Raw genomic sequence first — 22,381 nt, 5'->3', positions numbered from 1 at the left:
ATATTTGTTTACATTAAAATCTGATTCAGAGTTCTGCTCATCCAGTTAGGGAGCAGACCAAAACCACATGATCATTCTGAACAGCTCAAATTTCAAATACTGAATGCTAGCAACAAACTCGTCGGTGAGCTACACACCAAGAATTGTTCACAGAAATGATTCAGTGAATAACTTCAAAAAACAAATGTAAGCAAGTTGACCTGTTTGTAGCTCGGTCCTCTTCTGCTTACAGGGGCCCAATTAGTTGAATTACATTAAATTTCCTCAAAAAGAAAAGGAGTACTTGTGGCACCTTAGAGACTGTTTTAGTCTCTAAGGTGCCACAAGTGCTCCTTTTCTTTTTGCGGCTACAGACTAACACAGCTGCTACTCTGAAACCTGTCATTAAATTTCCTGTATACAATATGTATAGTGCCAAATTCTGCCCACAAGCAAGTGACCATTGTTCCCACTGAGATCATTGTACATGTATGGGTCAGAGTGGAATTTGGCCCCTTGGTGTTACAGCATTTTGTGCTGCATTTGCCTGCATATGGGAGCTTCTTTTTTGAGAACACACAGGAGGAAGCTTGGTCACCCATTATCTATCAACATGCTTTTATGTTGGCAGACTTGCAGGATGGGCGTGGTGATGTGGAGGGAGGGAGACACAGAACTTTCCTCTTATCTGGATCTATAATGTCTTTATACGAAACTCAGCTAAAAACCTTTTTTTTGGTACATTAAGAAAAATACTGTTTTACTCCTTCACAGAACAGCAGGCAGTCACCAAGTAAGTGTCTGGCTTCTGCAAGGCCTCTGTGACTGTGTCGGAGAGCGGGGTGATAGTGCTGATCTTGGTACTTAAAGTCTGTAGTTGATACTGTAATTGGCAAAATCCTGTACGTTTTCTATTTTGGAATGAATGTTCATGCTTCTCAGTGTTCGCTCTCACCTATTCACATAATGGAAAGGGCCATTAAGGAGCTGCTGGTGGTTGTTTGGATGCAAGTCAGGCATGAGTGTCAACTTCATAATTGTGAGAGAGCATCTGGGTCTGATCCTGTGAGGTGCCGAGTGTCCTCTGCTTCCACTGACTCATCCATTTAAAGAGCGCATTAATGGAGAAGCCTGTGGGATAAAATCTAATTACAGCTCAGCGTATCTGAAATCTGTGGCATGGCTGCTGTCTTGTCAGGTTTTTTGGATAGATCTGTGAACTTTATTCTTCTGTCTCTGTCCCTATTGTCCTTCAATAATACCCTGCATGTACGAGAAGGAGAGGTCTCCTTGGAGACTAAGTACACTACTGCTGTACTGCATGTTGCCTTCCAAAAGCCAGTGAGTGGAAACTCCCAAGGTTGCTACACAATGTTAGCAGCCCCAGGCAAGGAACCACGCAGCTGCTGACATGGTACAGGAGCATCATGGGAGTTGTAGTTCCATGTGTGAAGGGCCGTTCCCCGCCCCCCCCCCCCTCTCTCTCCTCTGTGGGGCCCCTCAGAGCCTGGGAACACAGGCAAGAGGCAACCCCCCCCCCATCCGCTCTCACACATACACATTTCCCCTACTTGAGTCCCCCCACTCGCAGCTTCTCTGCCACCCGGTCTCTCCCCAGCCCTGCCTTCGGAGCTTGGTCACCTTTCAGCCATGCCAATCAGGACAACGGGGGTGGGTGGTTGGATGGGACAGGGAGCCCTTGCCTGGGGCTGCTGGGACAGAGAAAGCTGCTGCTGACAAAGCTGACTGGGGGAAGTATATGACTCTAGTTTTCTCCCCATTCCTTTGTCAGGCTATTGCACCACTGAAAATGCAGACCTTTATTTCCAGCTAACCTGTCTTATAGAATAAAATTCTTTCTTGGAGAGCTATCCATATAGCGTACACCATTGGTGACGTGGGCCAGAGTTTTCAAAAGTGCTCAGCACTCACAATTGGGGCCATTCCCCCATCATCTAGACACCAAAATAAGTGGCTCTGCCGAAAAATCTAGCTCAAAATGTTTTATAAAACATATCCAACCAGAAGACTTAATTTACTTACATTCAAGCTCTTATATCGTCATCTTCAGGTAATGTCAGATTTTCTTTCTTGGAGGGCTAGGAGGGGGAACCTAATATACTGGCCACAGAATGCAGGCCATCAGGATGCTACACCTTGACTAATTCTATTGCATATATGGATACAACTTGAACTGTCTGATATATGCAGTATTATGCTTGGAGAAAAAAATTATTCAATTAAAGAACAGGAGAGATCCCTCATATCTTTGGGATGGCGAGATTCCCTATTGCTTTGGCTTGGCTTTATTTTTTTTTTAATTATTATAATGCATTTAAGGCTGGTAGCCAGTTGGATAGCTCCAGAAACAGAAACCCTCTATTTAGCCACAGAACAGGTATAGCATGGGCAGTGGCCGTACAAGCTTCCTTTGATGGTACTAGAAACGGTATTAGAAACCGTACTAATCCATCTGGAGGTACCATCTGCAGGGGTCAGAGGCCTGGTTCAGTCTCCAGAGCCCATTTAATCCTCAGCCTCTGCTGAGACTGCCAGCAGAGCTGGCAATTCTGATGAGTCTTGTGCACACACCTGTCTGCTAGAAATTGCACTGAGACCAATCTACCTGACAGATGAAACCAGTAGATGAGCACTGCCGAACCCACAGGCTGAATTTCCGCTTTTTCCTTTTGCGTAGCTCCCGCTCTGTGCATGTGGCAATGAAAACTGGGTCCTCATCGATCAGCGGTTCATGTAGCACCTATGATCAAAATAAGTTCATTAAAGTACTGTTAGTTCTAAACAAAGTAAAGTTTCCTGAGGCAACGCTATCTCTCTCTGTGTCATGATTGCACTTTTGCTCAGTTCTCTCATCTAGCAGAAGCACCATGGCCCATCACCACAAGCCAAAATGCTCTCTTGAGCATGGAGGACCATGTGAAAGAAGTGAAGTGCTTAGGAGTCTATCCACCCTAATTTTAATTGTCCCCAATGTTGACATTGGACTGCATTCATGTCTTCCTCGTCACAATGTTATATGCCTCTCCAGGTGATTTATAATGTGAAACTATCCCATGACAACTTCAAACACATGCTTATTCATAAAAAAACGTTATTTTATTTTGCAGAGTGTTTTTCGTGCCAATTATATCCTATTGTATTTTGCAGATTTACATGACATAGTTATTGAGCAAGGAATAACAAACAGCAGAGGGGGACACAAATTAAAGAGGTACTCAAGGGAGATAAAGATGCTTTCTGAGGCTACTTGAGGTGAGATGGAGATGAAGGAATTTTGTTCCTGATTCCAGGAGCTGCAGAGGAGAAGGCTCTTGCACCAGCAGCAGTGAGATTCTGTGAAAGGACACACAGGAAGCTGGGCTAGATGAGCTGAGAGAGCAGGGACAGGAATATAAAGAGGTAAGTTCTATGATGCAGACTGGAGCAAGTCCATGGAGTGTTTAAAAATGGGGCAATTTTGTACCAGCAATATAGTATGAATGGGGAGCCAGCAGAACTATCTGAGGATGTGGATTATATAGGTTGTGCTTCTTTAAGTGTGTGTGAATAACAGCAGCAGCAGCATTCTGCGCGTGCTGGGATGTGGTAATGCCATAAAACCGAAGGCACAATAGTCATGCTGACTGGAAAAGAAGACATGAAGGTTGGACACGATACACATTTTCAAAGATTTGTACTGGTTGCAAAATGGCTTCTATTAAATAAGACCATAGACATTTCCATACTGGAACAAGATAACTGATCTATCTGACAGTGGCTAGTCCTGGAGGCCTCAGAGAAAGGTGGAACAGCCCTGACAGTCAACCTTAATTCCAGCGCTTCCTACCTCAAATGTTTGACTCGGCAATCTTAATATTCTTTTAACATAATATTTTTGTGTGGAATTCTTTACAAAGGTGGAGTTCCTTTAGTGTTCCAGGAGTTACTTACAGAGGAGTGTTCCTATCACTCCTATTGCCTTGTGGGCCGCCACTGTGGGTATGCACAGTTGTGTAGTGTGAGGACATAAACGTAAAGAGCCATGCTGTAAGCAGTAACTATAGAAATCCATGACTGGGAAGTCCCTCTTTTATTAAGCACACCCTGGAATACATCCTGGTCCCCTCTGGTACCTGTGGAGGATCAGGAACTCTATAACCACTCCATATCTCCCTTTCCTGATGATAAAAAATAAATAAAACCAATTATCAACTGTGTGGGTCTTATATATATATTTTGAATTGTATGTGCACACAAAATAAACTTCAATTTAACAGGTGTATTCATCTGTATGCGTCTAATTATAAAAAAAAAAAATCAGGGCACTTTCTTGCAATTCCACTCCTGCATTAAACATGCGGTGCGTGTGGAGATGTGGCACAGCCCTGGGTAAAGCCACCTCACAGGTAGCCATTTGTCTCTCAAATATTGAAGTTAAGACATCATTCCTTCAATCCAGAAGAGAGAGAGATGTTCTCAGTCCCGTGGCTGCTGCATGCCTTCATTTAGACACACTCCAGGTTTTAATGGCTCATAAAACATTCACGGCACCATCTGAAAGCACTCTTGCAAAATGTACAGTTTACCTACAGAAATATAGATGAAGATGTGAGGAGGCATGCAAATTCTCCTGGCTGTTGGGGAAGCTGCAGTTGCCAGCCCACCTAGTGCCAGTTATCCCCAAAACGACTGAACCTTCTTCTTCCTTTAGGATTGAGTCAAATAACTTACAATTTAAGTTTGCACAACACTTTGAGATCCTCAAATGAAAAGTTGCTACAAATGTGCAAAGCACACTGCAAATATTAATTCTCTCAACACTCCCTTGGGGTGGATATTTATATGTATTTTGCAAATGGGGAAACTGAGGTACAGAGCGGTTGTGACTTGCCCAACATCTCTCACTTAAACATCTGGTACAAATCTATATTCAATCATAAGCCTTCCTAAAAAAGGAAAAAACAACAAAAAGGGGGGTTGGTCAGTTATTTATTTCCCTTTCTCTAGTTTCTTAAACTGGCTATTGTTTAGTACTTCAGTGTATGGGTGGGGGGGTGTACAATGTACACATACATCCTCTACTGGACGGAATCTGCACTGCATAACAGCACCCCAGGTCCTATACTGGTAACAGCTAACACAGATATCCTTGTAGAGAAAGTGGCCAGGTAAGCCTCTGTGCCTGTGGAGCAGAGGCTTCGGAGATCTGACCCTGTTGTCACCAGAAAATTCTGAGGACCATGGTATGTGACATAGCAACAAATGCTGCAGGCCTAGGCACCCATGGATTTGTTATAATACATTCTCTTAGAACTCTTATCAGAACATCCTTCTGCCATCAAGCTTCCAACCTGATACAATCTTCAGTAAAGCAAATAGTACCCAAGTGGCAACAGATGAAGCATTGTCCCCAGTAGTTGAGCCTCAAAACCCCCTTCCCGCTGGCTTTTTCAGGTAAAGACAGTGATTTCTTTACATGCGTTTGTTGGGGAGGGATGGGATACTAGGGAAATTCTCCTGTTCTAAACAATGTGATCCAGATTCTCAGCTGCTTTAAAATCTGTGTAATTGAAGCTAATGGCGTGACAACAGGATCTGGCTCTCTGTTAATTGGTTCTGTACTTTCAATAACTTCCCAACCTGGCGCAGGCGGTATTATTTCCTCTATGTACATTTCTGTTTGCATTATCATATGCTAAATATACCATAATACAGGGGTAATCAACTAGTTTTTGTCAAGGTCCAAATTTCTTGTCAAAGTCCAGACTCCGGAGAGAAGAATACAAAAAACAATAACAATAATAAGTAAATAAGACTTCTATGCATGTTCAAAAGCATTTGGGGGTCTAGATTTGGCCCACGGTCCACCTGTTGACTACTCCTGCCACAGTACCATGCTCTGTTTACCTCATTCTTCAACTTTGGATATTAGCTTTCCATCCCCTTGTACAAAAGGAGTTCACAAAATCCCCAAGTGTGATGTCTTCTGTAGCATATGCACCGCAAAAGAGAGCATGCAGAAGTTTAGCATTCATTTAAAAATATATGATGTGGATTTTGGGATAGGAGACAGGAATTTGTGTCTCTGAAAAATGGTAAGCTGCCCCAATAACACATGTAATATGATGCCCCTGGGTAGGTTATCATCAGCAGGAACTGAAGGCAGGACCTCAAGCATGAGCCTTTACCGCCAGAGCTAAAGAACTCAGGCTTCATAACTCCAAGGCTATACCAGACTCACAAACCTCCTGTGGACTAGCAACAAGAAAGTGACAAGCACCACAACCTTAGCATTGATTACACAAACCATCCAATCAAGATAACAGAAAGGAATTGAAAGGCAAGAATACACAACTGTTGGGGAGGCACGGATGGGGGGAGAGAACTGACAGGAGATGGGCCTGTGCCAAAACCCCTGATTTGGGGACCACAAGATTTGAGGATACTATAAATCCAGATAGATAAGAAGGCTGCAGCTTGGGTACCAAAACCTTTTTTTGTTTTTTTTTTGTTTTTGTTTTTTTTAAATCCAGCCAGTAAAAACATATTGGTGGACACACAATTACCTTGGCTGCCTTAGGAAATGTTAACTCAAACTATCCAGAAACAAGTGACAGAATAGAAACCTCTACACACAAAATAGCACCCCCCAAAGTTCTCCAAAAATCCCTGGGTCAGAGAAAAATGGGGGGTTTTCCACAACATAATTGCCATAGCTAAAAAACAGGACACATCCAACAGCCTATCAGAATGAGCTCTTTCTTGCCATTTCCCCTTGTATCTGTTCAACAGGATTAGTATTTATGTTTTCGCTTGGCCTTTAATTCTGGATCTGATACTTAACCTTATTATACCATCTGCACCCTGGGCAATTCCCAGTTAGAGGGCTTTTTTCCCCCCTCTTGCTTCAAGCTGGTGGAGCCCCAGTCCCTCAGGATGTTGGGTATACAATTCCTGTTGACTCCACAGAGAGCTAGAGCACTCAGCCCCTTGCAGGATCAGGTCTGGATTGTACTTCAGTATGATACTTATTCTTGTGATTGTCTTATTATTTTTAAGAACAGACTTAAAACCTCTTTCTCATGTCTAATTTTTTTGATGCAATGTTGTGATGTTTGATGTTCAGCTTGATACGGCTGAAGGGTGCTTTATAAAATCAACACACACGTTGACAAGGGAGCCTAGGGGTGGGGGAAATGGGAGCGAAGAATGGCTGTTACCTTAATAAAAAAAAAAAAAAAAGAGAGAGAGAAAAGACTCTCCGTACAAAACATAGCACAAATATACAGACTGCGTGCAGAGATTCAGACACTTAGTCATCGCAAACGTGGAACAGGTGATTCTATTGATTAAGTTTTCAGACCTAGTATGGGGGGGCAGTATATGTGGGAATCACATTACTCGCTAATGGGATTTGTGCTTTTCAAATGTCCCACAGGAATCCAACGTTTTGAGCATTTACAAACACAGTGATCAAGCTTCTAAGCCCTTGATTTTTGCACCCACTGAAGTCAATGGGTGGGATGTCCTGTCCTTGGAATGTTTTCTGTGTTTGATTTGCTGTTTTGCCTTGGCATCAGAGACAGCACCTTGCCAGTGTGGCCTAACATGAAGAGTTCTGTCTTGTGGCTCCTACCTCAAACTGATTAATGTCTGGACCATGAGTTGCTGCACTGTCCTGAATTTTAAAGCCACAATGGTTGGCTGGTATCTCTCTCTTCTCCTACGAAACAGGCAAATTTCCGTTATTTACTACTCAGCTCTATTTATTTTTTGCCACACTTCAATGGCAAAATATTTGAGATAAGACTTGCCATACCGGGTCAGGTCACACATCCACCTAGTCTGGTATCTTGTCTCTGATCATAGCCAATACCCAATGCTCCAGAGGAGGGCAAACACTCCTCTTTTTGCAATACTATAGCACAGGAGACAGACAAGAAAGAATGTCCTTTTGCTGCTCTCCACAATAGATCAGCTTTGCACGCTGAAAGCATGACCTTGATTAAAAGGTATTTCAAGTAGAACATTTTGAATTACATTTGTTTTATTATTTTCCTAAACTCCTGAAGGTGGGAAATAGAATCGTCCACAGAGCTGTTTGCCATATTTAACATTTTGTGCTGTGGATGGAAGAGTGGATGATATAGGTTGCGGGTATTTTAAGTTACATTTCCTTGATCTTGGTTTATTTGGTTACTTATCAGCTTGTGTGGCAATAATCAGATAAGTAACGGTAACAATAATAGCACAAGTTTCCATGTTTGGTTTCTCAATGTCTTATATTAAACTTGCTCAGTTTACAAGCCTGAAGTTTCCCCCCCAACTGCAACCCGAACCTGGGATCTAACAATCCAGCTGGGTTCTATCTGCCTTCTACACCAGCACCAATAATAAAGAGTCCACAGTTAGAACTTGGTTGACATTTTTGTCGGCATGCAGGCAATAAGATCCATCGCTGTGGGGCCAACAACAGTGAAAACATGTTTTGATCAGTAAGGCAAAGAGACATGGCTCAAAAGACAGAGCCAAACCCTAAGTGGCTGGGCACCTGCAACTTCTACTGTTTTGAGAGTTGCAAGCCTCTCAGATTCTTGCTCAAGAGAGCACATGCGCAGAGCTAAAAGGTGTCACTTATACTCAGTCATAGTCACACTGCATTGTGTCTTCATACTGTAATATCTAGCTCTCTCTACAGGTAACTCTGCAGTTTCGGTATTAATGGTCATTGGTAAATAACCTAGAGTATGTAGTAAGCTAAGATTTCAACTGCCAATAAGTTAACTCTTACCTGGGTTTGGGAAGGCCTAAAAGCAGAGTCAAAGCCATACTGCAGAGAGTCCAGAAAAGGCTGAATTTTGTAGAGGCCATGTGTCATCTGGCTGGAACGGAAGGCCACAATGTGGAAGTACTTCAGGATTTTCTCAAACCGCGGCTGTGTCATGATCAGCGCTATGCTCCTGTTGCTGTAGAAGCCACTGCTCCAAATGCTGAGGACGGACTCGCAGTGGTGAATGCTTGTTGAGATCATGTAGCCTAGGAAGGCTTTCATTTCTGTTAGAGTGACATCCATCCAGGCATCATCTTTGCCAAATCTCTCCTGGTACTTCTTGGCATACATGTTGGTTTGTACCACCATGTTCTTTAGTACATTGTCAGGGACAAAGAGCTGAAAAAAGTCCATGGCACTGGCAGTTTGGGGCATTTTACGGGTTGGACCTAGAACAAAAGTGGGGAAAAAACAAGCTCATTTTTGATGAACTATTCATCATAGTGGTTAGTTAGATTGATAACTAACAACTACTAGATTATCCAGTCCCTTGCAGGAGAGTTTCCTACAGTACAGTGTCTAGTCTACACAAAGTCCCAAGTGATGGGATTTGGGCCACTTCCTTTGTTAGACTATCCCACTGAATAACCGATCTGTGTCAGAAATTTTTTCCTAATATTCAACCTTAGTTTCACATAATTTTTTCTGGTTACACCCCATATATCACTCTAAATAATTCCTCTCCCTCTTCAGTATTTATGCCCTTCAGCTAGTTATAGACTGTCACATTCCCTCCTAGGCCTAGTCTACACTTAAAATTTAGGTCAACATAGCTAGACCCCTGAGCAATGCCAATCTAACCCCCAGTGTAAATGCGGCGAGATCGATGGAAGAATGCTTCCGTTGACCTAGCTACCATTGCTTGAGAAGGTGGCGCCCCTACCGCAGAAAAACCCCTTCCATCACCGAAAGCTGTGTGTACGCTACAGGGTTATGCTGGCATAGCTGTAGTTATATTGCTATCGTCCCCGTAGTGGACACATGGCCTTAGTCTCGAAGCCAAGTTATACATATTTAGCCGTCTTCATCTTTCCCCATATATCAGTCCTTCCAGCCCCTAATTGTTGTCATTGCTCCTCTCTGAATTCTCTCCAGTTTGTCTATCTTCTAAATAAGATGGTACCGCAAATGCAATATTCTAGGATCAGGCACATGACAGCCATATTGAGAGAGATTCTTGCCTCCATGCAAGGTGACATAATTCCCCTGCAGTCAAAACTTGAATGGCTTTTTTTTGCTCCTGTACTGCATTTCAAGCTCCTGTCGAATTTGCTGTCCATTATCAGCCCTCTGTCTTTTTCCATGTTCTCTCTTGGATGCTATTACCACCACCTTGCTGGTTACTACATACACATTGGTGCAACATTACATAAATCACCACAGTATCTAGGCCATGGTATCTGTGAATCTGATTCGGTACCCTCTGAAATCTATGGAATTTTTGTCATTGACTGCAATCAGAGCAAGATCAGGCCTTTGTAGAACAAACTAAAACATCGTATGGACAAGCTTTTCTATCTTGCATTATATATGATTCTTGTTGAGATATGTTCCTTATTTAGCACATCACCCACATAACGAAGGAGAAACCTTGCACTTCCTCCCTTTAGTTTGTTTTTTGACTGAACTGCAGAGAAAATGGAAGTTTTCAAGCCTTTATTTTATTCTAACAGGAAAAAAAATACAGTGAACACTGAATTAGTCTCTAAGGTGCCACAAATACTCCTTTTCTTTTTTTGAAAGCATACTGATTACTGTTATGAGCCTTAGGTTCTTAACTCAGTACCATGTCTCCTACACCCTAAGCATGTGTACAGGCTCCTGTCCCTCTAATGACTTTTGAGCAGACATTAGCATTTGAAATTCTGGTTAATAACAGGAAAGTGTTTTCCTTGCAGTACGTGACTACTTGGGTCCTGATACAGCTTGAATGTCAAAGGCTTGAAGAAGAGAAGTGTGAAATCCTGTGGCTTTGTATCAGAAAGATTCATTAAAACCTCTTTTGGTTTTGGACTGCCTGGTTTGTACTCCCTGGATTTCTCCTTGAGGGCTTCCTCTTAACTTGGCAATAACAAAGTCATCACGGGCTAACTTGGCATCAAATTGTGTTTGCTTTACATACCTTGTTTCGGCTGCAGTCTCTGTTAAGCTCAAGCTATTTAGTTATTGCCTAGTAAACAAGAAGAACCTTTAGGATATTCTAACTCCATCAAAAATGACACACAGAATGTTAAGGTTGCAAAATTAAGCTATCAATAGTCAGGAAATGCCGGGGGGGGGGGGGGGGGGGAAGAACTTCTTTTATGAAAAAAGCTAATACAGGTAGAATTTTATATTCTAGTAAGTGATTATATTGTATGCAAAATAGTGCAGACTTAAAAGCAGCTGAACTGTTATACACTTTACCAAAACAGGAAAAAAAACCACCGTGCAGAGTGCAAGTGGAAACTTTTATCATAAATAGTGCACGTTTTTCAGATGTAACTGAGAACAAGGAGTTATAATGGATACATTTATGTAGCCCAGACTATAACTGTTGTTGCTGTTCCTTTTATCATCATAAAGCCTGTTACAGAGGAGTTCTCTTCTTACTATCAAAGTTCTGTATACCTGCTCGCCCAAACCAGATTGAAACGATTTCTGCAAGGCAAACTGGCTTACAAAGGATCATGTAGTACAAGTCACAGAGCACAGTGCCATAGGGTGACTGAATGCACCCCTGTATTAAAATCATACATACCACTGTAATAATCTTTGTACGAAATATGCCTTGAGGTATCATTTGAAAATTAACAACTCGTTGGTCAATAATATCATGGTGAAACATATGTTAGGTTATTAACATAAACTGAAATTATGACTGAAATGTGTTTACCAGACAAGTCTGGGGGGGGGGGTAAACCTGTTTCTCAAAGACAGAGGACAAGCTAACACTTCTCCCCAGGTGTCATCAAAGCTGACTGGCAATCACTGGTCAAATGGCCATTATTGGCAGCCAACGGGGGCATGCGCAGATCAATCTGCATTTTAGCAACAACAACATAGAATCTCTTTCACCACAAGACTCCCCATCTCCATCCTCACAGCTAACAGGAACTTTATCTAGGAATAACTCTCAGGAAGATGCATTTCAACAGGTGACAGGACTATAACAGTGAAGGCCAAAACCACCCCACAGACTCTCTCGCTCACTCTTTCACCTAAGACGACAAAGGAACCAGCCCTTTAGACTTTGGGGGCAGATCCTGATATGAGAATTTGGTCAGCTATGTTGCTGGGAACATATGGTAAGGGATTTTACCTTAAACCAGATCTAATTTAAGTTTAGTTAGTAAAAAGCATTTTATCTTTATTTCTCTTATAATCATTTCTGACTTCAATACCTCACACTTGTACTCACTTAAAGCCTCTTTGTAACTAAACTTGTTTTATTATTTAATCAAAACTAATCCAATGTTGTGTTTAAACTGCATTGTTTGGTAACCCCAATTAAAGTAGCAAACTGTTGTATACTGACCCCCTACAGGGGCTATGGACCTATAACACCTGAACTGTCCATGAAAGGGCTGGACAGTGCAGGACACATGTTTTGGGGGGAAAAATTGGGACTGGGAGTGTGTTGGGGTCACCCTGCAGATAGTAACCAAGGCTGCAGGAAGCAGCATGTATCTGGTGCTTACTGACAGGCTGCTGGTGTCAGAGTTGCTGGATTAGGGCTGTGGCTATACACAGAAACTCAGGGTTTGACCTGCATGCTGGTGGGCTGATTGTGAGCAACCCAAGTTGTGAGCTACAGCAACAAAGCATTGTGAGGCACCCAAGGTTGCAGGGCAGGTCATGACAACACCTCACTAGTTTGGACTGCACCCCAGAACATGATACTCAGGAATTACCTGCAAGCTGATGTTCAGGACAGCTGCAAAGGAAGGGCAGCACCAAGCAGCTGGGAGAGAGAAAAGGGATCAATGCCATGTTATGAAAACGTTTACATTTTCTTTTGGATATCACTTGACTAAGCTTCACTGTTGCCCACTAGATATGGCTCTTTGATAACATGACTTATATAAGTAGTCTTGCCTAGTTATACTCCTGGGAGAATTCTGTGCCACTGTGCAAGCGCAGAATTAATATGTCCTGCAGCATAAGTGATTCTGATGGGGAGGTAAAAGGAAGTTGCATTTACACCTTTTGCCCAGTAGGAGGCACCAGAAGAGAGAGCAGCAGGCTCAGGGGCCCAAGCAGCCAGCCTCAGAGAGGGAGGGCAGAGCCTGCTTTACTCACTGTGCCCTGCCAGTAGGGCCAGGTGAGGAGGCACAAGATATGGGGGGGACAGTCAAAGTGGGGCACACAGTGTTGCTGAGGTGTCACACAGACTAGGGTTCAGAAGGAAGAGTAGGGAAGACTGAGGTGGGGGTACAGGAGCTAGTGGGGTAACGGCATTGAGCCCGGGGCTGAATGGGAGTGGGAGTGAAGGGCCACATGAGGACAGAAGAGAGTGTGGGGGTTCAAGGACACATGGGGACATGCAGGGACATCCTTAGGCATATGCAGCATGTATGGAGCAAAAATTTGGAGCATCCCTGGGTCTTCGTGTCCACCCTCCCACCTCTTCCTATCCTGTTTTGACCCTTCCTGCAGGCTCCCACCAGAGCTGGCTGCTGCAGCCTGATGAGTCTTCCTCCAGAGGGGATCTAGTAACTTAAAAGTGAAAAAAAGGTCTTCCAGCCTGCCAGACCTATTAGCACAACACTGAAACTGTTAAAGAGCCATTCAAGTGATAATGAAGCCATTTAATAGGCATTTGCCAACCCCCAGGTATATACTATCAGTTTCTGAATTTACTGACAAAAACAGTTGCGCATTTACTGTGATATTTACTCAGAATATGTTAGTCTACAGGATCTTAGTTTAAAATTTGCTTTAAAAATATTTCATTAGTTTGTTGCTGAAGATTATAAAATCACATCTCTTAAAAAATCCTTGCACAGATTTTTAGATGCTCAATATGAGTATTCATCTTTAGCCTTAAATGCTTGGATCTTCAGACATATCGTTTTTTAAATAAATCCTTCAAAAGACCACCTTTATCTAAAATACACATTTTAATTTTAATTACTATAGTACAAAAAACTTGATTCCAAAGTCTTCCTGTCCTTTCTTGCCACCCCTTTCTCCCTTCACGCCCCTGTTGAAGAGAGCCCTTAAAGTAGGGTGACCAGATGTCCCGATTTTGTAGGGACAGTCCCAATTTTTGGGTCTTTTTCTTATATAGGCTCCTATTACTCCCCATCCCCGTCCTGATTTTTCACATTTGCTGTCTGGTCACCCTATCGTAAGGGGACAACACCCCTTTCCTTCCAGATAGCTGGACAAACCAGTTTCCCTTTCTTTACTTCTATTTGATGATCTACACCTCTACCCCGATATAACGCGGCCCTCAGGAACCAAAAAATCTTACCGTCTTAGAGGTGAGACCGCGTTAGATCGGGGTAGGGAGAGGAACCACTCCCCGCCCCAGCTCACCTCTGCTCTGCCTCCTCCCCTGAGCGCGCTGCTGCCGCTCCGCTTCTCCCTCCCTCCCTCCCTTCCAGGCTTGCCGCGCCAATCAGCTGTTTGGCGCAGGAAGCCTGGAAGGAAGGAAGGAAGGGCAGGGGGGAGAAGCAGAGCAGCAGGCACACTCAGGGGAGGAGGCGGAGGTGAGCTGGGGCAGGAAGCGGTTCCTCTGCACCCTCCCCGCAGTTACTTGCTGCGGTCCCCCCCGCGCCCCCCGCCCCAGCTCACCTCCGCTCTGCCTCCTCCCCTGAGCGCGCCACCGCCACTCCGCTTCTCCCCCCTCCCTCCCAGGCTTGCCGTGAATCAGCTGTTTGGTACGGCAAGCCTGGGAGGGAGGGGGGGAGAAGCGGAGTGGCAGCGCGCTCGTGGGAGGAGGCGGAGGTAAGCTGGGGCCGGGGGGGCCGCAGCAAGTAAGGGGGGGGAGCGCAGAGGAACCGCTTGTGGTAACATGAATTTGGATATAACGAGGTAAAGCAGCCCCGCTCCCCAGAATGCTGCTTTACCGCGTTATATCCGAATTCGCGTTATATCGGGGTAGAAGTGTACTTTTAAAAGACCCCTCCAGCAAAATCCACACCTTAGTAAGATATAAAATCCTTTGTTATGCCTAAAATCTTTGGAAACATTTTTTAAAGTCGGTGAAGTTTCATAAACATATATAGATTCATAGATTCATAGATATTAAGGTCAGAAGGGACCATTATGATCATCTAGTCTCACCTCCTGCACAATGCAGGCCAAAGAATCTCACTCATGATAAACCTCTCACCTATGTCTTTGCTACTGAAGTCCTCAAATCACGGTTTAAAGACTTCAAGGAGCAGAGAATCCTCCAGCAAGTGACCCGTGCCCCATGCTACAGAGGAAGGTGAAAAACCTCCAGGGCCTCTTCCAATCTGCCCTGGAGGAAAATTCCTTCCCGTTCCCAAATATGGCGATCAGCTGAACCCTGAGCATATGGGCAAGATTCACCAGCCAGATACCCAGGAAAGAATTCTCTGTACTAACTCAGATCCCACCCCATCTAACATCTCTATATATTGTTATGGAGATCACACGAAGTAAATTAGTGGTCCCTTTTTCTAAAAGCAATGAATATTGTTATGAACACACTAAACCTCTGTGTCTGATTAATTTAAAATGCCTTTGTTTCAGTGAGTTAAATATGTAGTAATCTGGAATGATTACTTTATGAAGGCTTAAGAGTACATTTAAAATACAAAATCAGCTTAGAAATACTGATTAATAAAATGTAAAACAGAGAAGAGCTGCATCATGTATTCCATAATATTTAATGTTGTATTCAGCAGGACAGCTGACTTGCCCTTACTACAAAGTTTTTGCAAATAAATCTCTGACAAACTTCAGTGTATATCAAAAAACCTGTGATTGGCATTTTTTATTCCCAAATTTAGTGCTTTTAATTAGGTACCTTCTGCATGTCCAGTCTTCACCATCTGGCATGCAGTGGAAAACATGCTCCATTTTCTTTAGAAAGAAATTGCAGAAGAATGTTTTTTTCAAACTGTCATTTGCTTCATTTGGGTTCAGGGATTTGGCTGGAAGCGGGTGAGCAGGAAGGGGGAGGGAAAAGAGGAGGGAGACAGTGAGGAGAGGAGGGGCCTGGGGCCGAGCAGGGGTGGAGTATGGGCAGGGGCCACAGGCAGAAGAGGTGGGCTAGGGAGCTAGCCTCCAGAAGCGGCAGCTTCACCCACTGCCCATGACAGCAGGTAAGAGCGGGTCGGCTCCCGCACACCCAGCGCATGCTGCAGTGTCCTTAGGCAGGGGCTGTCTTCGCGGTGCCGTGCATTCTGCGTGAGGGAGAGGGTACGGGGTCTCTGCAGGGAGCTGGACTCTCTGCCACTGTGAGGCAGGCCGGGTTGCTCGGTATCCTTTGCTGCCTCGTCCCTCCCTCCACCCGCCCCCAGGCTGTGAGCCCGGGCTGCCGTCGGGCATAGGGGCACCAGTTTAATAAGACTGTGTAAGGCCCCATAAATCCTAAGGACAGCCCTAGGGACATGTGCCTGACTTAATGGGAGAGGCTAGAGGTCAGCCTGGGTCTGCATGTGAGAGGCTCCCCAACTCTCAAACAATCGCCACTCTGCAAAAAAAAAAAAAAAAACCAAAAAAACCCCAAACAACCCTGTTCCATATTTCTCCCTCCCATACCCAACAACCCTCCAGGTTCATGGCCAGGCTCCTTCCCTTTCCCTCAGCTACTCCATTCCCCCAAGCCTTTGCTCTGCTTCTGAGGAGTGGGGGAAAATACAGTTCTGCATTGTAGTGTAAATGAATTATTACTCAAAGTTCTGTATTAATATGCCTAGTAAGAAATGTCAAAAAACATTTCCTGTATTTTTTTTTTTGCTGTCTGTATTGTTACAGGCGTACTTGCTACTAGGTATTTTGAAATAAATTACCAAAATAATTGAAGCTGGCATGATTATATTATGTTATTTTGACAAATAAAATATGCAAAATTTTAAAATATTTTGTGCAGAATTTTTAGGCGTGAAATTCCCCCCTAGAGTACTAGTTATTGCATTCAGCACTAGGACCTTGGCACCCTACAGGGGGTGACGAGTGAGGCAATTTTGTAATCCCTGCCCTTAGGAGAAGCAGGCTGGGAGCAGGGGCAACAGGTATGTTCATATGGTAGACGGCTTTATGAAGGTGAATATTCTGTTCCTGAGACATTGGGATATTGACAGTATGTAGATATTGGGCTTCATTTTCAGAAAGCTGGTTATGCAGTCAGGAGCACAAAACAGTCAATTTTGTGTGTAATTACATTTTCAGTAGCTGTCACTTAAAGTGCGGTTCTGCCTTGAAACATGATTATGTAAAAGCAACACCATTTTACTCAACAGATCTGCACTCTATGCTCATACAGAGTCCTATTTGCTTTCTTTGGTGACAAAAAATAAGATTCTACTACTGTCAGCCATGCAGAACCCACGCAGCTAGGGAAGAATTAACTAAATTCATTTCTGGCTTGCACGTCAACATAGTTGTTGACTAAATGTCATTTGCAAGGCCATCTGTCCAACTCTATTGTCTTTAAAAAATCATTGGTCATATTTTACCAATGAAAATATGGAACCCGACAAGGATGCTTTTAGAGGGTGTGTTGTTTTTTTAAGCACAATTGTACTTTAACAACACAAAACCTGTTACATGCTGAAATGACCAGCCTAAGATAAGTGGGCAAGCTTCTTTAGTTAATTGTTGCCACACGAAAAATGTAGCACACATGTATTTTCCACAGAGGGAGCAAACTGTGCAATAAGCCTTGATTAGTGGATTTGCACCTTTAAGTAATTACAAGTTATAGTAGAACCTCATTTACTTGAACCACACTTATCCAAAAGTTATCTTTTGCACTGAGGAGTCCCTATTTATCCAAAATCTTATTTAGCTGAAAAATTATAAATCTTCTGTTATCTTTGAATAAATGGGACTTTATTACACTGAAAAGAGTCCTGGACTAGGTATTTAGAGGGCATATTAGGAAACAATTATGGACAGATACACGTCCATTTGCAAACTCAATCTTAAAATTATTTTCAAATACACTGGCACCGCCATTGCACCAAGGGTTTTTTGGTTTGTTTTTTGAGGCAGCGGGGAATTCCTGAGTCCATAGCTACACAGGTAAATTTAAGGAACGGGGTTTGAAACAGTTTCAGATTACACCTGAAACCTACAGGGTTAAATTCAGGAGTCTTAAGAAGCAATCTGGATTGAGCAGTGTGGCTTATGTAAATGAAATGAGAGATTTGGTGGATAAGTGGGTGAGGGGGAAATGTATTACAAGCTTTGAAGGAATGTGTGATTTGGTTACTCAGGAACAATTCCTGAATATGTGCAGTGATGATGTAAAACAGTATTTGTGGGACAAAAAGGTGGGTGCAGCGGGTGGATTGGCTGGGTTTGCAGACTCTTCCGAGCAGTCACAAGCTGCAATTAAGCACAAACCGCAGGCAGAGGGGTACAGGGGCGGGTGGAAAGCAGCATCACCGTTTTCCCTCTGGGGAAAAGGAGGCGGGGCATTCATCTTCTGTCAGGGTTCCCTCCCCACTCTGAACTCTGGGGTACAGAGGTGGGGACCTGCATGAAAGACCCCCTAAGCTTATTCTTACCAGCTTAGGTTAAAAAACTTCCCCAAGGTACAAACTTTGCCTTGTCCTTGAACCCTATGCTGCCACCACCAAGCGTGTTAAAGAACAGGGAAAGAGCCCACTTGGAGACGTCTTCCCCACAAAACATCCCCCCAAGCCCAACAACCCCCTTTCCTGGGGAGGCTTGAGAATAATATCCTAACCAATTGGTTACAAAATCATCAACGACCCAAACCCCTGGATCTTGGAACAATGGAGAAATCAATCAGGTTCTTAAAAGAAGGATTTTATTAAAAAAAAAGAAAGGTAAAAGAATCACCTCTGTAAATCAGGATGGAAAATACTTTACAGGGTATTCAAGATTCAAAACACAGAGGATCCCCCTCTGGGCAAAACCTTAAAGTTACAGAAAACAGGAATAAACCTCCCTCTTAACACAGGAAAAATTCACATAAAACAAAAGATAAACTAATCCGCCTTGCCTGGCTTACCTATACTGGTTGAAATATTGGAGACTTGGATTAGGATGGGATGGAGAAAATGGATTTCTGTCTGGCCTCTCTCAGTCCCAAGAGAGAACAACCAAGTAAACAAAGAGCACAAACAAAAACCTCCCCCCCCCCCCCAAGATTTGAAAGTATCTTGTCCCTTTATTGGTCCTTTGGGTCAGGTGCCAGCCAGGTTAGCTGAGCTTCTTAACCCTTTACAGGTAACAGGATGTTGTCTCTGGCCAGGAGGGATTTTATAGCACTGTATACAGAAAGGTGATTACCCTTCCCTTTATATTTATGACACTTCCCCATTCCCGTTACTCGTCCCAAATCTCCTGTACAAGCAGAGGAGCCCAAGAAGTGCTATCATTGTAAGTCCACTAAGCACCTGAGGAATAATTGCCCCTGGCTAAGAGGGAACAGGCAGCAGGTAACACATGAAGCTGCTTCTTCTCAGAGCCAGGCTGCTGCCTCTTTCCACACAGGATTTGTAAAGGTTGCTTCTACACAACCAAGCAGTGAGCATATGCATGCTGTTAAACTTAATGGGAAAGTACTCGTTGGTTTAAGGGACATGGGATCAGAGATTTCTGTGGTCAGGAGGGACCTGATCCAGGAGAAGGATTTGTTGCCAGGGAAAATAGCAGAATTAGAACTGGTGGGAGGTAAAGTCCTTGTACCTTTAGCGAAGGTGCACATGGAAACTGGTTGTTTGCAGGCTGAGCTAACTGTTGCAACAGTGGCACACATTTCTACTGGGAAATGATTTCTCTGATGTAGCAGAATCTGTCACAGGGTTGGTAAGCAGCAAGAAGGAAACTTGCGCTAAAAGCCACAGAGTGGGGGGAAAGTCACATGGACTGCTGGGGGAATAGGAGGGTGTCTCTTAAATTCCTCAGTAGCAGTGAAAAATGCAGCTTTGGGGGCAGCAATGGTCCTAACCAGTTCCTGTAGCCCCGGGACTCAAGGTAAGTCCCAGATGGAGGGGCTGGACGAAACCAGCTCCTGTCCCGTGACCATCTGCCTAGGGGAGGGGAATGTTCCACTTTGTAGCAGGGAGGCCCTCCCGGCTGTTGACTGGCAGGAAGTTGCAGGTCAACAGGGGACTGGGCCTGCCCTGGAGCGCACAGAGACATGTGTCCCGAAGGTGGAAGTCGGGTCCCTGGTGACCGCGGTGGTGGGAACGGACCCCAACGACTCTAGCTGGAAGCAAGCCCAACCTGAGTGAAAGGGGAAAAAATTTTCTGGCCAGTGTAGGGTCTGTCATAGCTGGTAGCTGTGAGCCCACAGCTGGACCAGGGTCACCTTCCCTTTTGGGGGACACAGGAGTGTCTGGCCCAGTGAGGGGGCCCAAAAAGGGAAGTCCAGATGGAAGGTGAGGGGAGACCGGAGGGTCTGCCCACCTTTTGTAGGAAGGCTCTTTCCCAGGAGGAGGGTGAAAAATCTCCATTTAAAATGCCAGACCCCTCTCCTGTGGATCAGGTTTTGAGGGAAGACTGGGGGTCAGATCTCCTGGAAGGGGGAGTCCATCCAGCTAACCTGTTGGGGGCAAAGAGTGGGGTGGCCGAGGGGGATCTTACCCATCCAAAGCACTCCATTAAAGAATGTTATCCTTCCACCCTTGTTAAAAATAACAGTCTCTTCAAGGCTAGGGGAAGAAGAACTCTTTTCTTGGGAGGTTTCAGAGTAACAGCCGTGTTAGTCTGTATTCGCAAAAAGAAAAGGAGGACTTGTGGCACCTTAGAGACTAACCAATTTATTTGAGCATGAGCTTTCGTGAGCTACAGCTCACTTCATCGGATGCATACCGTGGAAACTGCAGCAGACTTTATATACACACAGAGAATATGAAACAATACCTCCTCCCACCCCACTGTCCTGCTGGTAATAGCTTATCTAAAGTGATCATCAGGGCGTGGGGTCAGACCCAAAGAAATTCCAGAGGGAGGGGCTGAGGGCAGGCATGGTTGCAGTACACCCTTTCCTTGCCAAAGCCTCAAACACATGTCTGAATTAAAAGCCTTCTCCAAAGAGGCAGAAGAATCTGCACCGGAGCACCTACCAGGGTACACAAAGAAATTGGGAAATGCAATAGACACTAAACAAGCTAAGTTGTGTAAACAAAGCCTGTCCGCTGTAGATTTGCTGTTAATCTTGTGTCTTTTGCTACTTCATCTATGAGTCAAGACGAAGGAGTTAATGCTAGCGGTAAACGCTTTAACAAAGTGGGACGTACATGAGTTGTGGAAGAAACTGTTATACATGCTAGGGATGGTGACAAGACAGCCCCACAAGCATGTTACTTTTCAGCTTATACCTGTAAACAGGCTGGAAGCTTGGCACAGCAGCAAAAGCATAATGGGCCCACACTGCTGTGTGGAAGGGGAAACTAAGGCACACCGCCTCATGGGATTGGTGGCTAAATGTCAAGACATCTACACTTTAACAGATATTGCTGTCTGCATTCTGTTAGCAATACTACACCCCAACCTGTTTTCAGGCACCAGGGGACCAGGAACCCCAAACCTTGCTCGAACACCTATGGATGACATCATATGGTTTAAAGGTACTAAAAGGGAGAGTGACCAGAGGATTTTACATGTACTGCCTCCACCATGGACAGCGTCCAAGTCGCTGACAGTAAGTTCAGGAGGAGGGTTTGACATTGCGCCCCATAATGCTTTATGGGAATATGCTTATAAATTTATATATGACATGGAATAGGTTTTATCCTACATATGCCATTTAACGTATCTCTGTAAAGGTTATGATCTACTAAATATATTCATCCTATTTGTATGCATGTATCATTTTTGTATTCAAAGTTATCAATATTGGCTACGTACTTGTTTAATTTTAAGTAGCCTCAATGAAGCAGTTGGTCAGCTTCCTGAGAAAAGACTATTCTCAGTAAGTAACCAATCAAGAAACACTTAAACTAACAATGAACTTGGAGATGCCAGTCCACATCAGAGCTTTCCCAGGAATGTGGCCTGGCTGGTGAGGAACTCAGTCATGCATGGACATGTGACTTGCCCATGTGACTCCAAAACTCCATCTTGGAGCTGAATTCTGGATAGGAGAGGGTCTCCACCCAGAAGAGAGTCTATTTAAGCCCCTGGGAGACCCTTCCATTTTGTCTTCAGCTGGCTCAAGAGATAGCCTCTCTGCTCCCAAAGGACAGTAACCACAGGGGTGTGAGTGATTGCTGGACCTAGACTAGAAGGAGGCTAGTCTATAAAAGAACCTTACTGGAACATCTCTGAGGGTGAGATTTCATCTGTATTCAGTTTCTTACTGTATTAGGTTTAGACTTGCGTGTTTTATTTTATTTTGCTTGGTAATTCACTTTGTTCTGTCTGTTATTACTTGGAACCACTTGAAGCCTACTTTTTGTATTCAATAAA

The 22,381-nt window shown here is 44.0% G+C and overlaps 1 protein-coding gene across 1 annotated transcript in view; it reads right to left on the bottom strand.

Moving 5' to 3' along the window:
• The window catches only part of PGBD5 (piggyBac transposable element derived 5), a 100,744-nt gene that overhangs the window by 43,566 nt on the left and 34,797 nt on the right, over nucleotides 1–22,381 (bottom strand). Inside the window, exons 2-3 of the mRNA XM_048843909.2 lie at nucleotides 8,771–9,198; nucleotides 2,606–2,740 (exon numbers count right to left, since the gene is read on the bottom strand). Of these exons, the coding sequence (XP_048699866.2) occupies nucleotides 2,606–2,740; nucleotides 8,771–9,198 (563 nt within the window). The remainder of the gene's footprint in view (nucleotides 1–2,605; nucleotides 2,741–8,770; nucleotides 9,199–22,381) is intronic.

This window comes from Caretta caretta, chromosome 3 (assembly GCF_965140235.1).
Source record: "Caretta caretta isolate rCarCar2 chromosome 3, rCarCar1.hap1, whole genome shotgun sequence".
NCBI lineage: Eukaryota > Metazoa > Chordata > Testudines > Cheloniidae > Caretta > Caretta caretta.
Note: the sequence above shows the minus strand (reverse complement) of the source record. Positions and strands in the feature narration are given on the sequence as shown.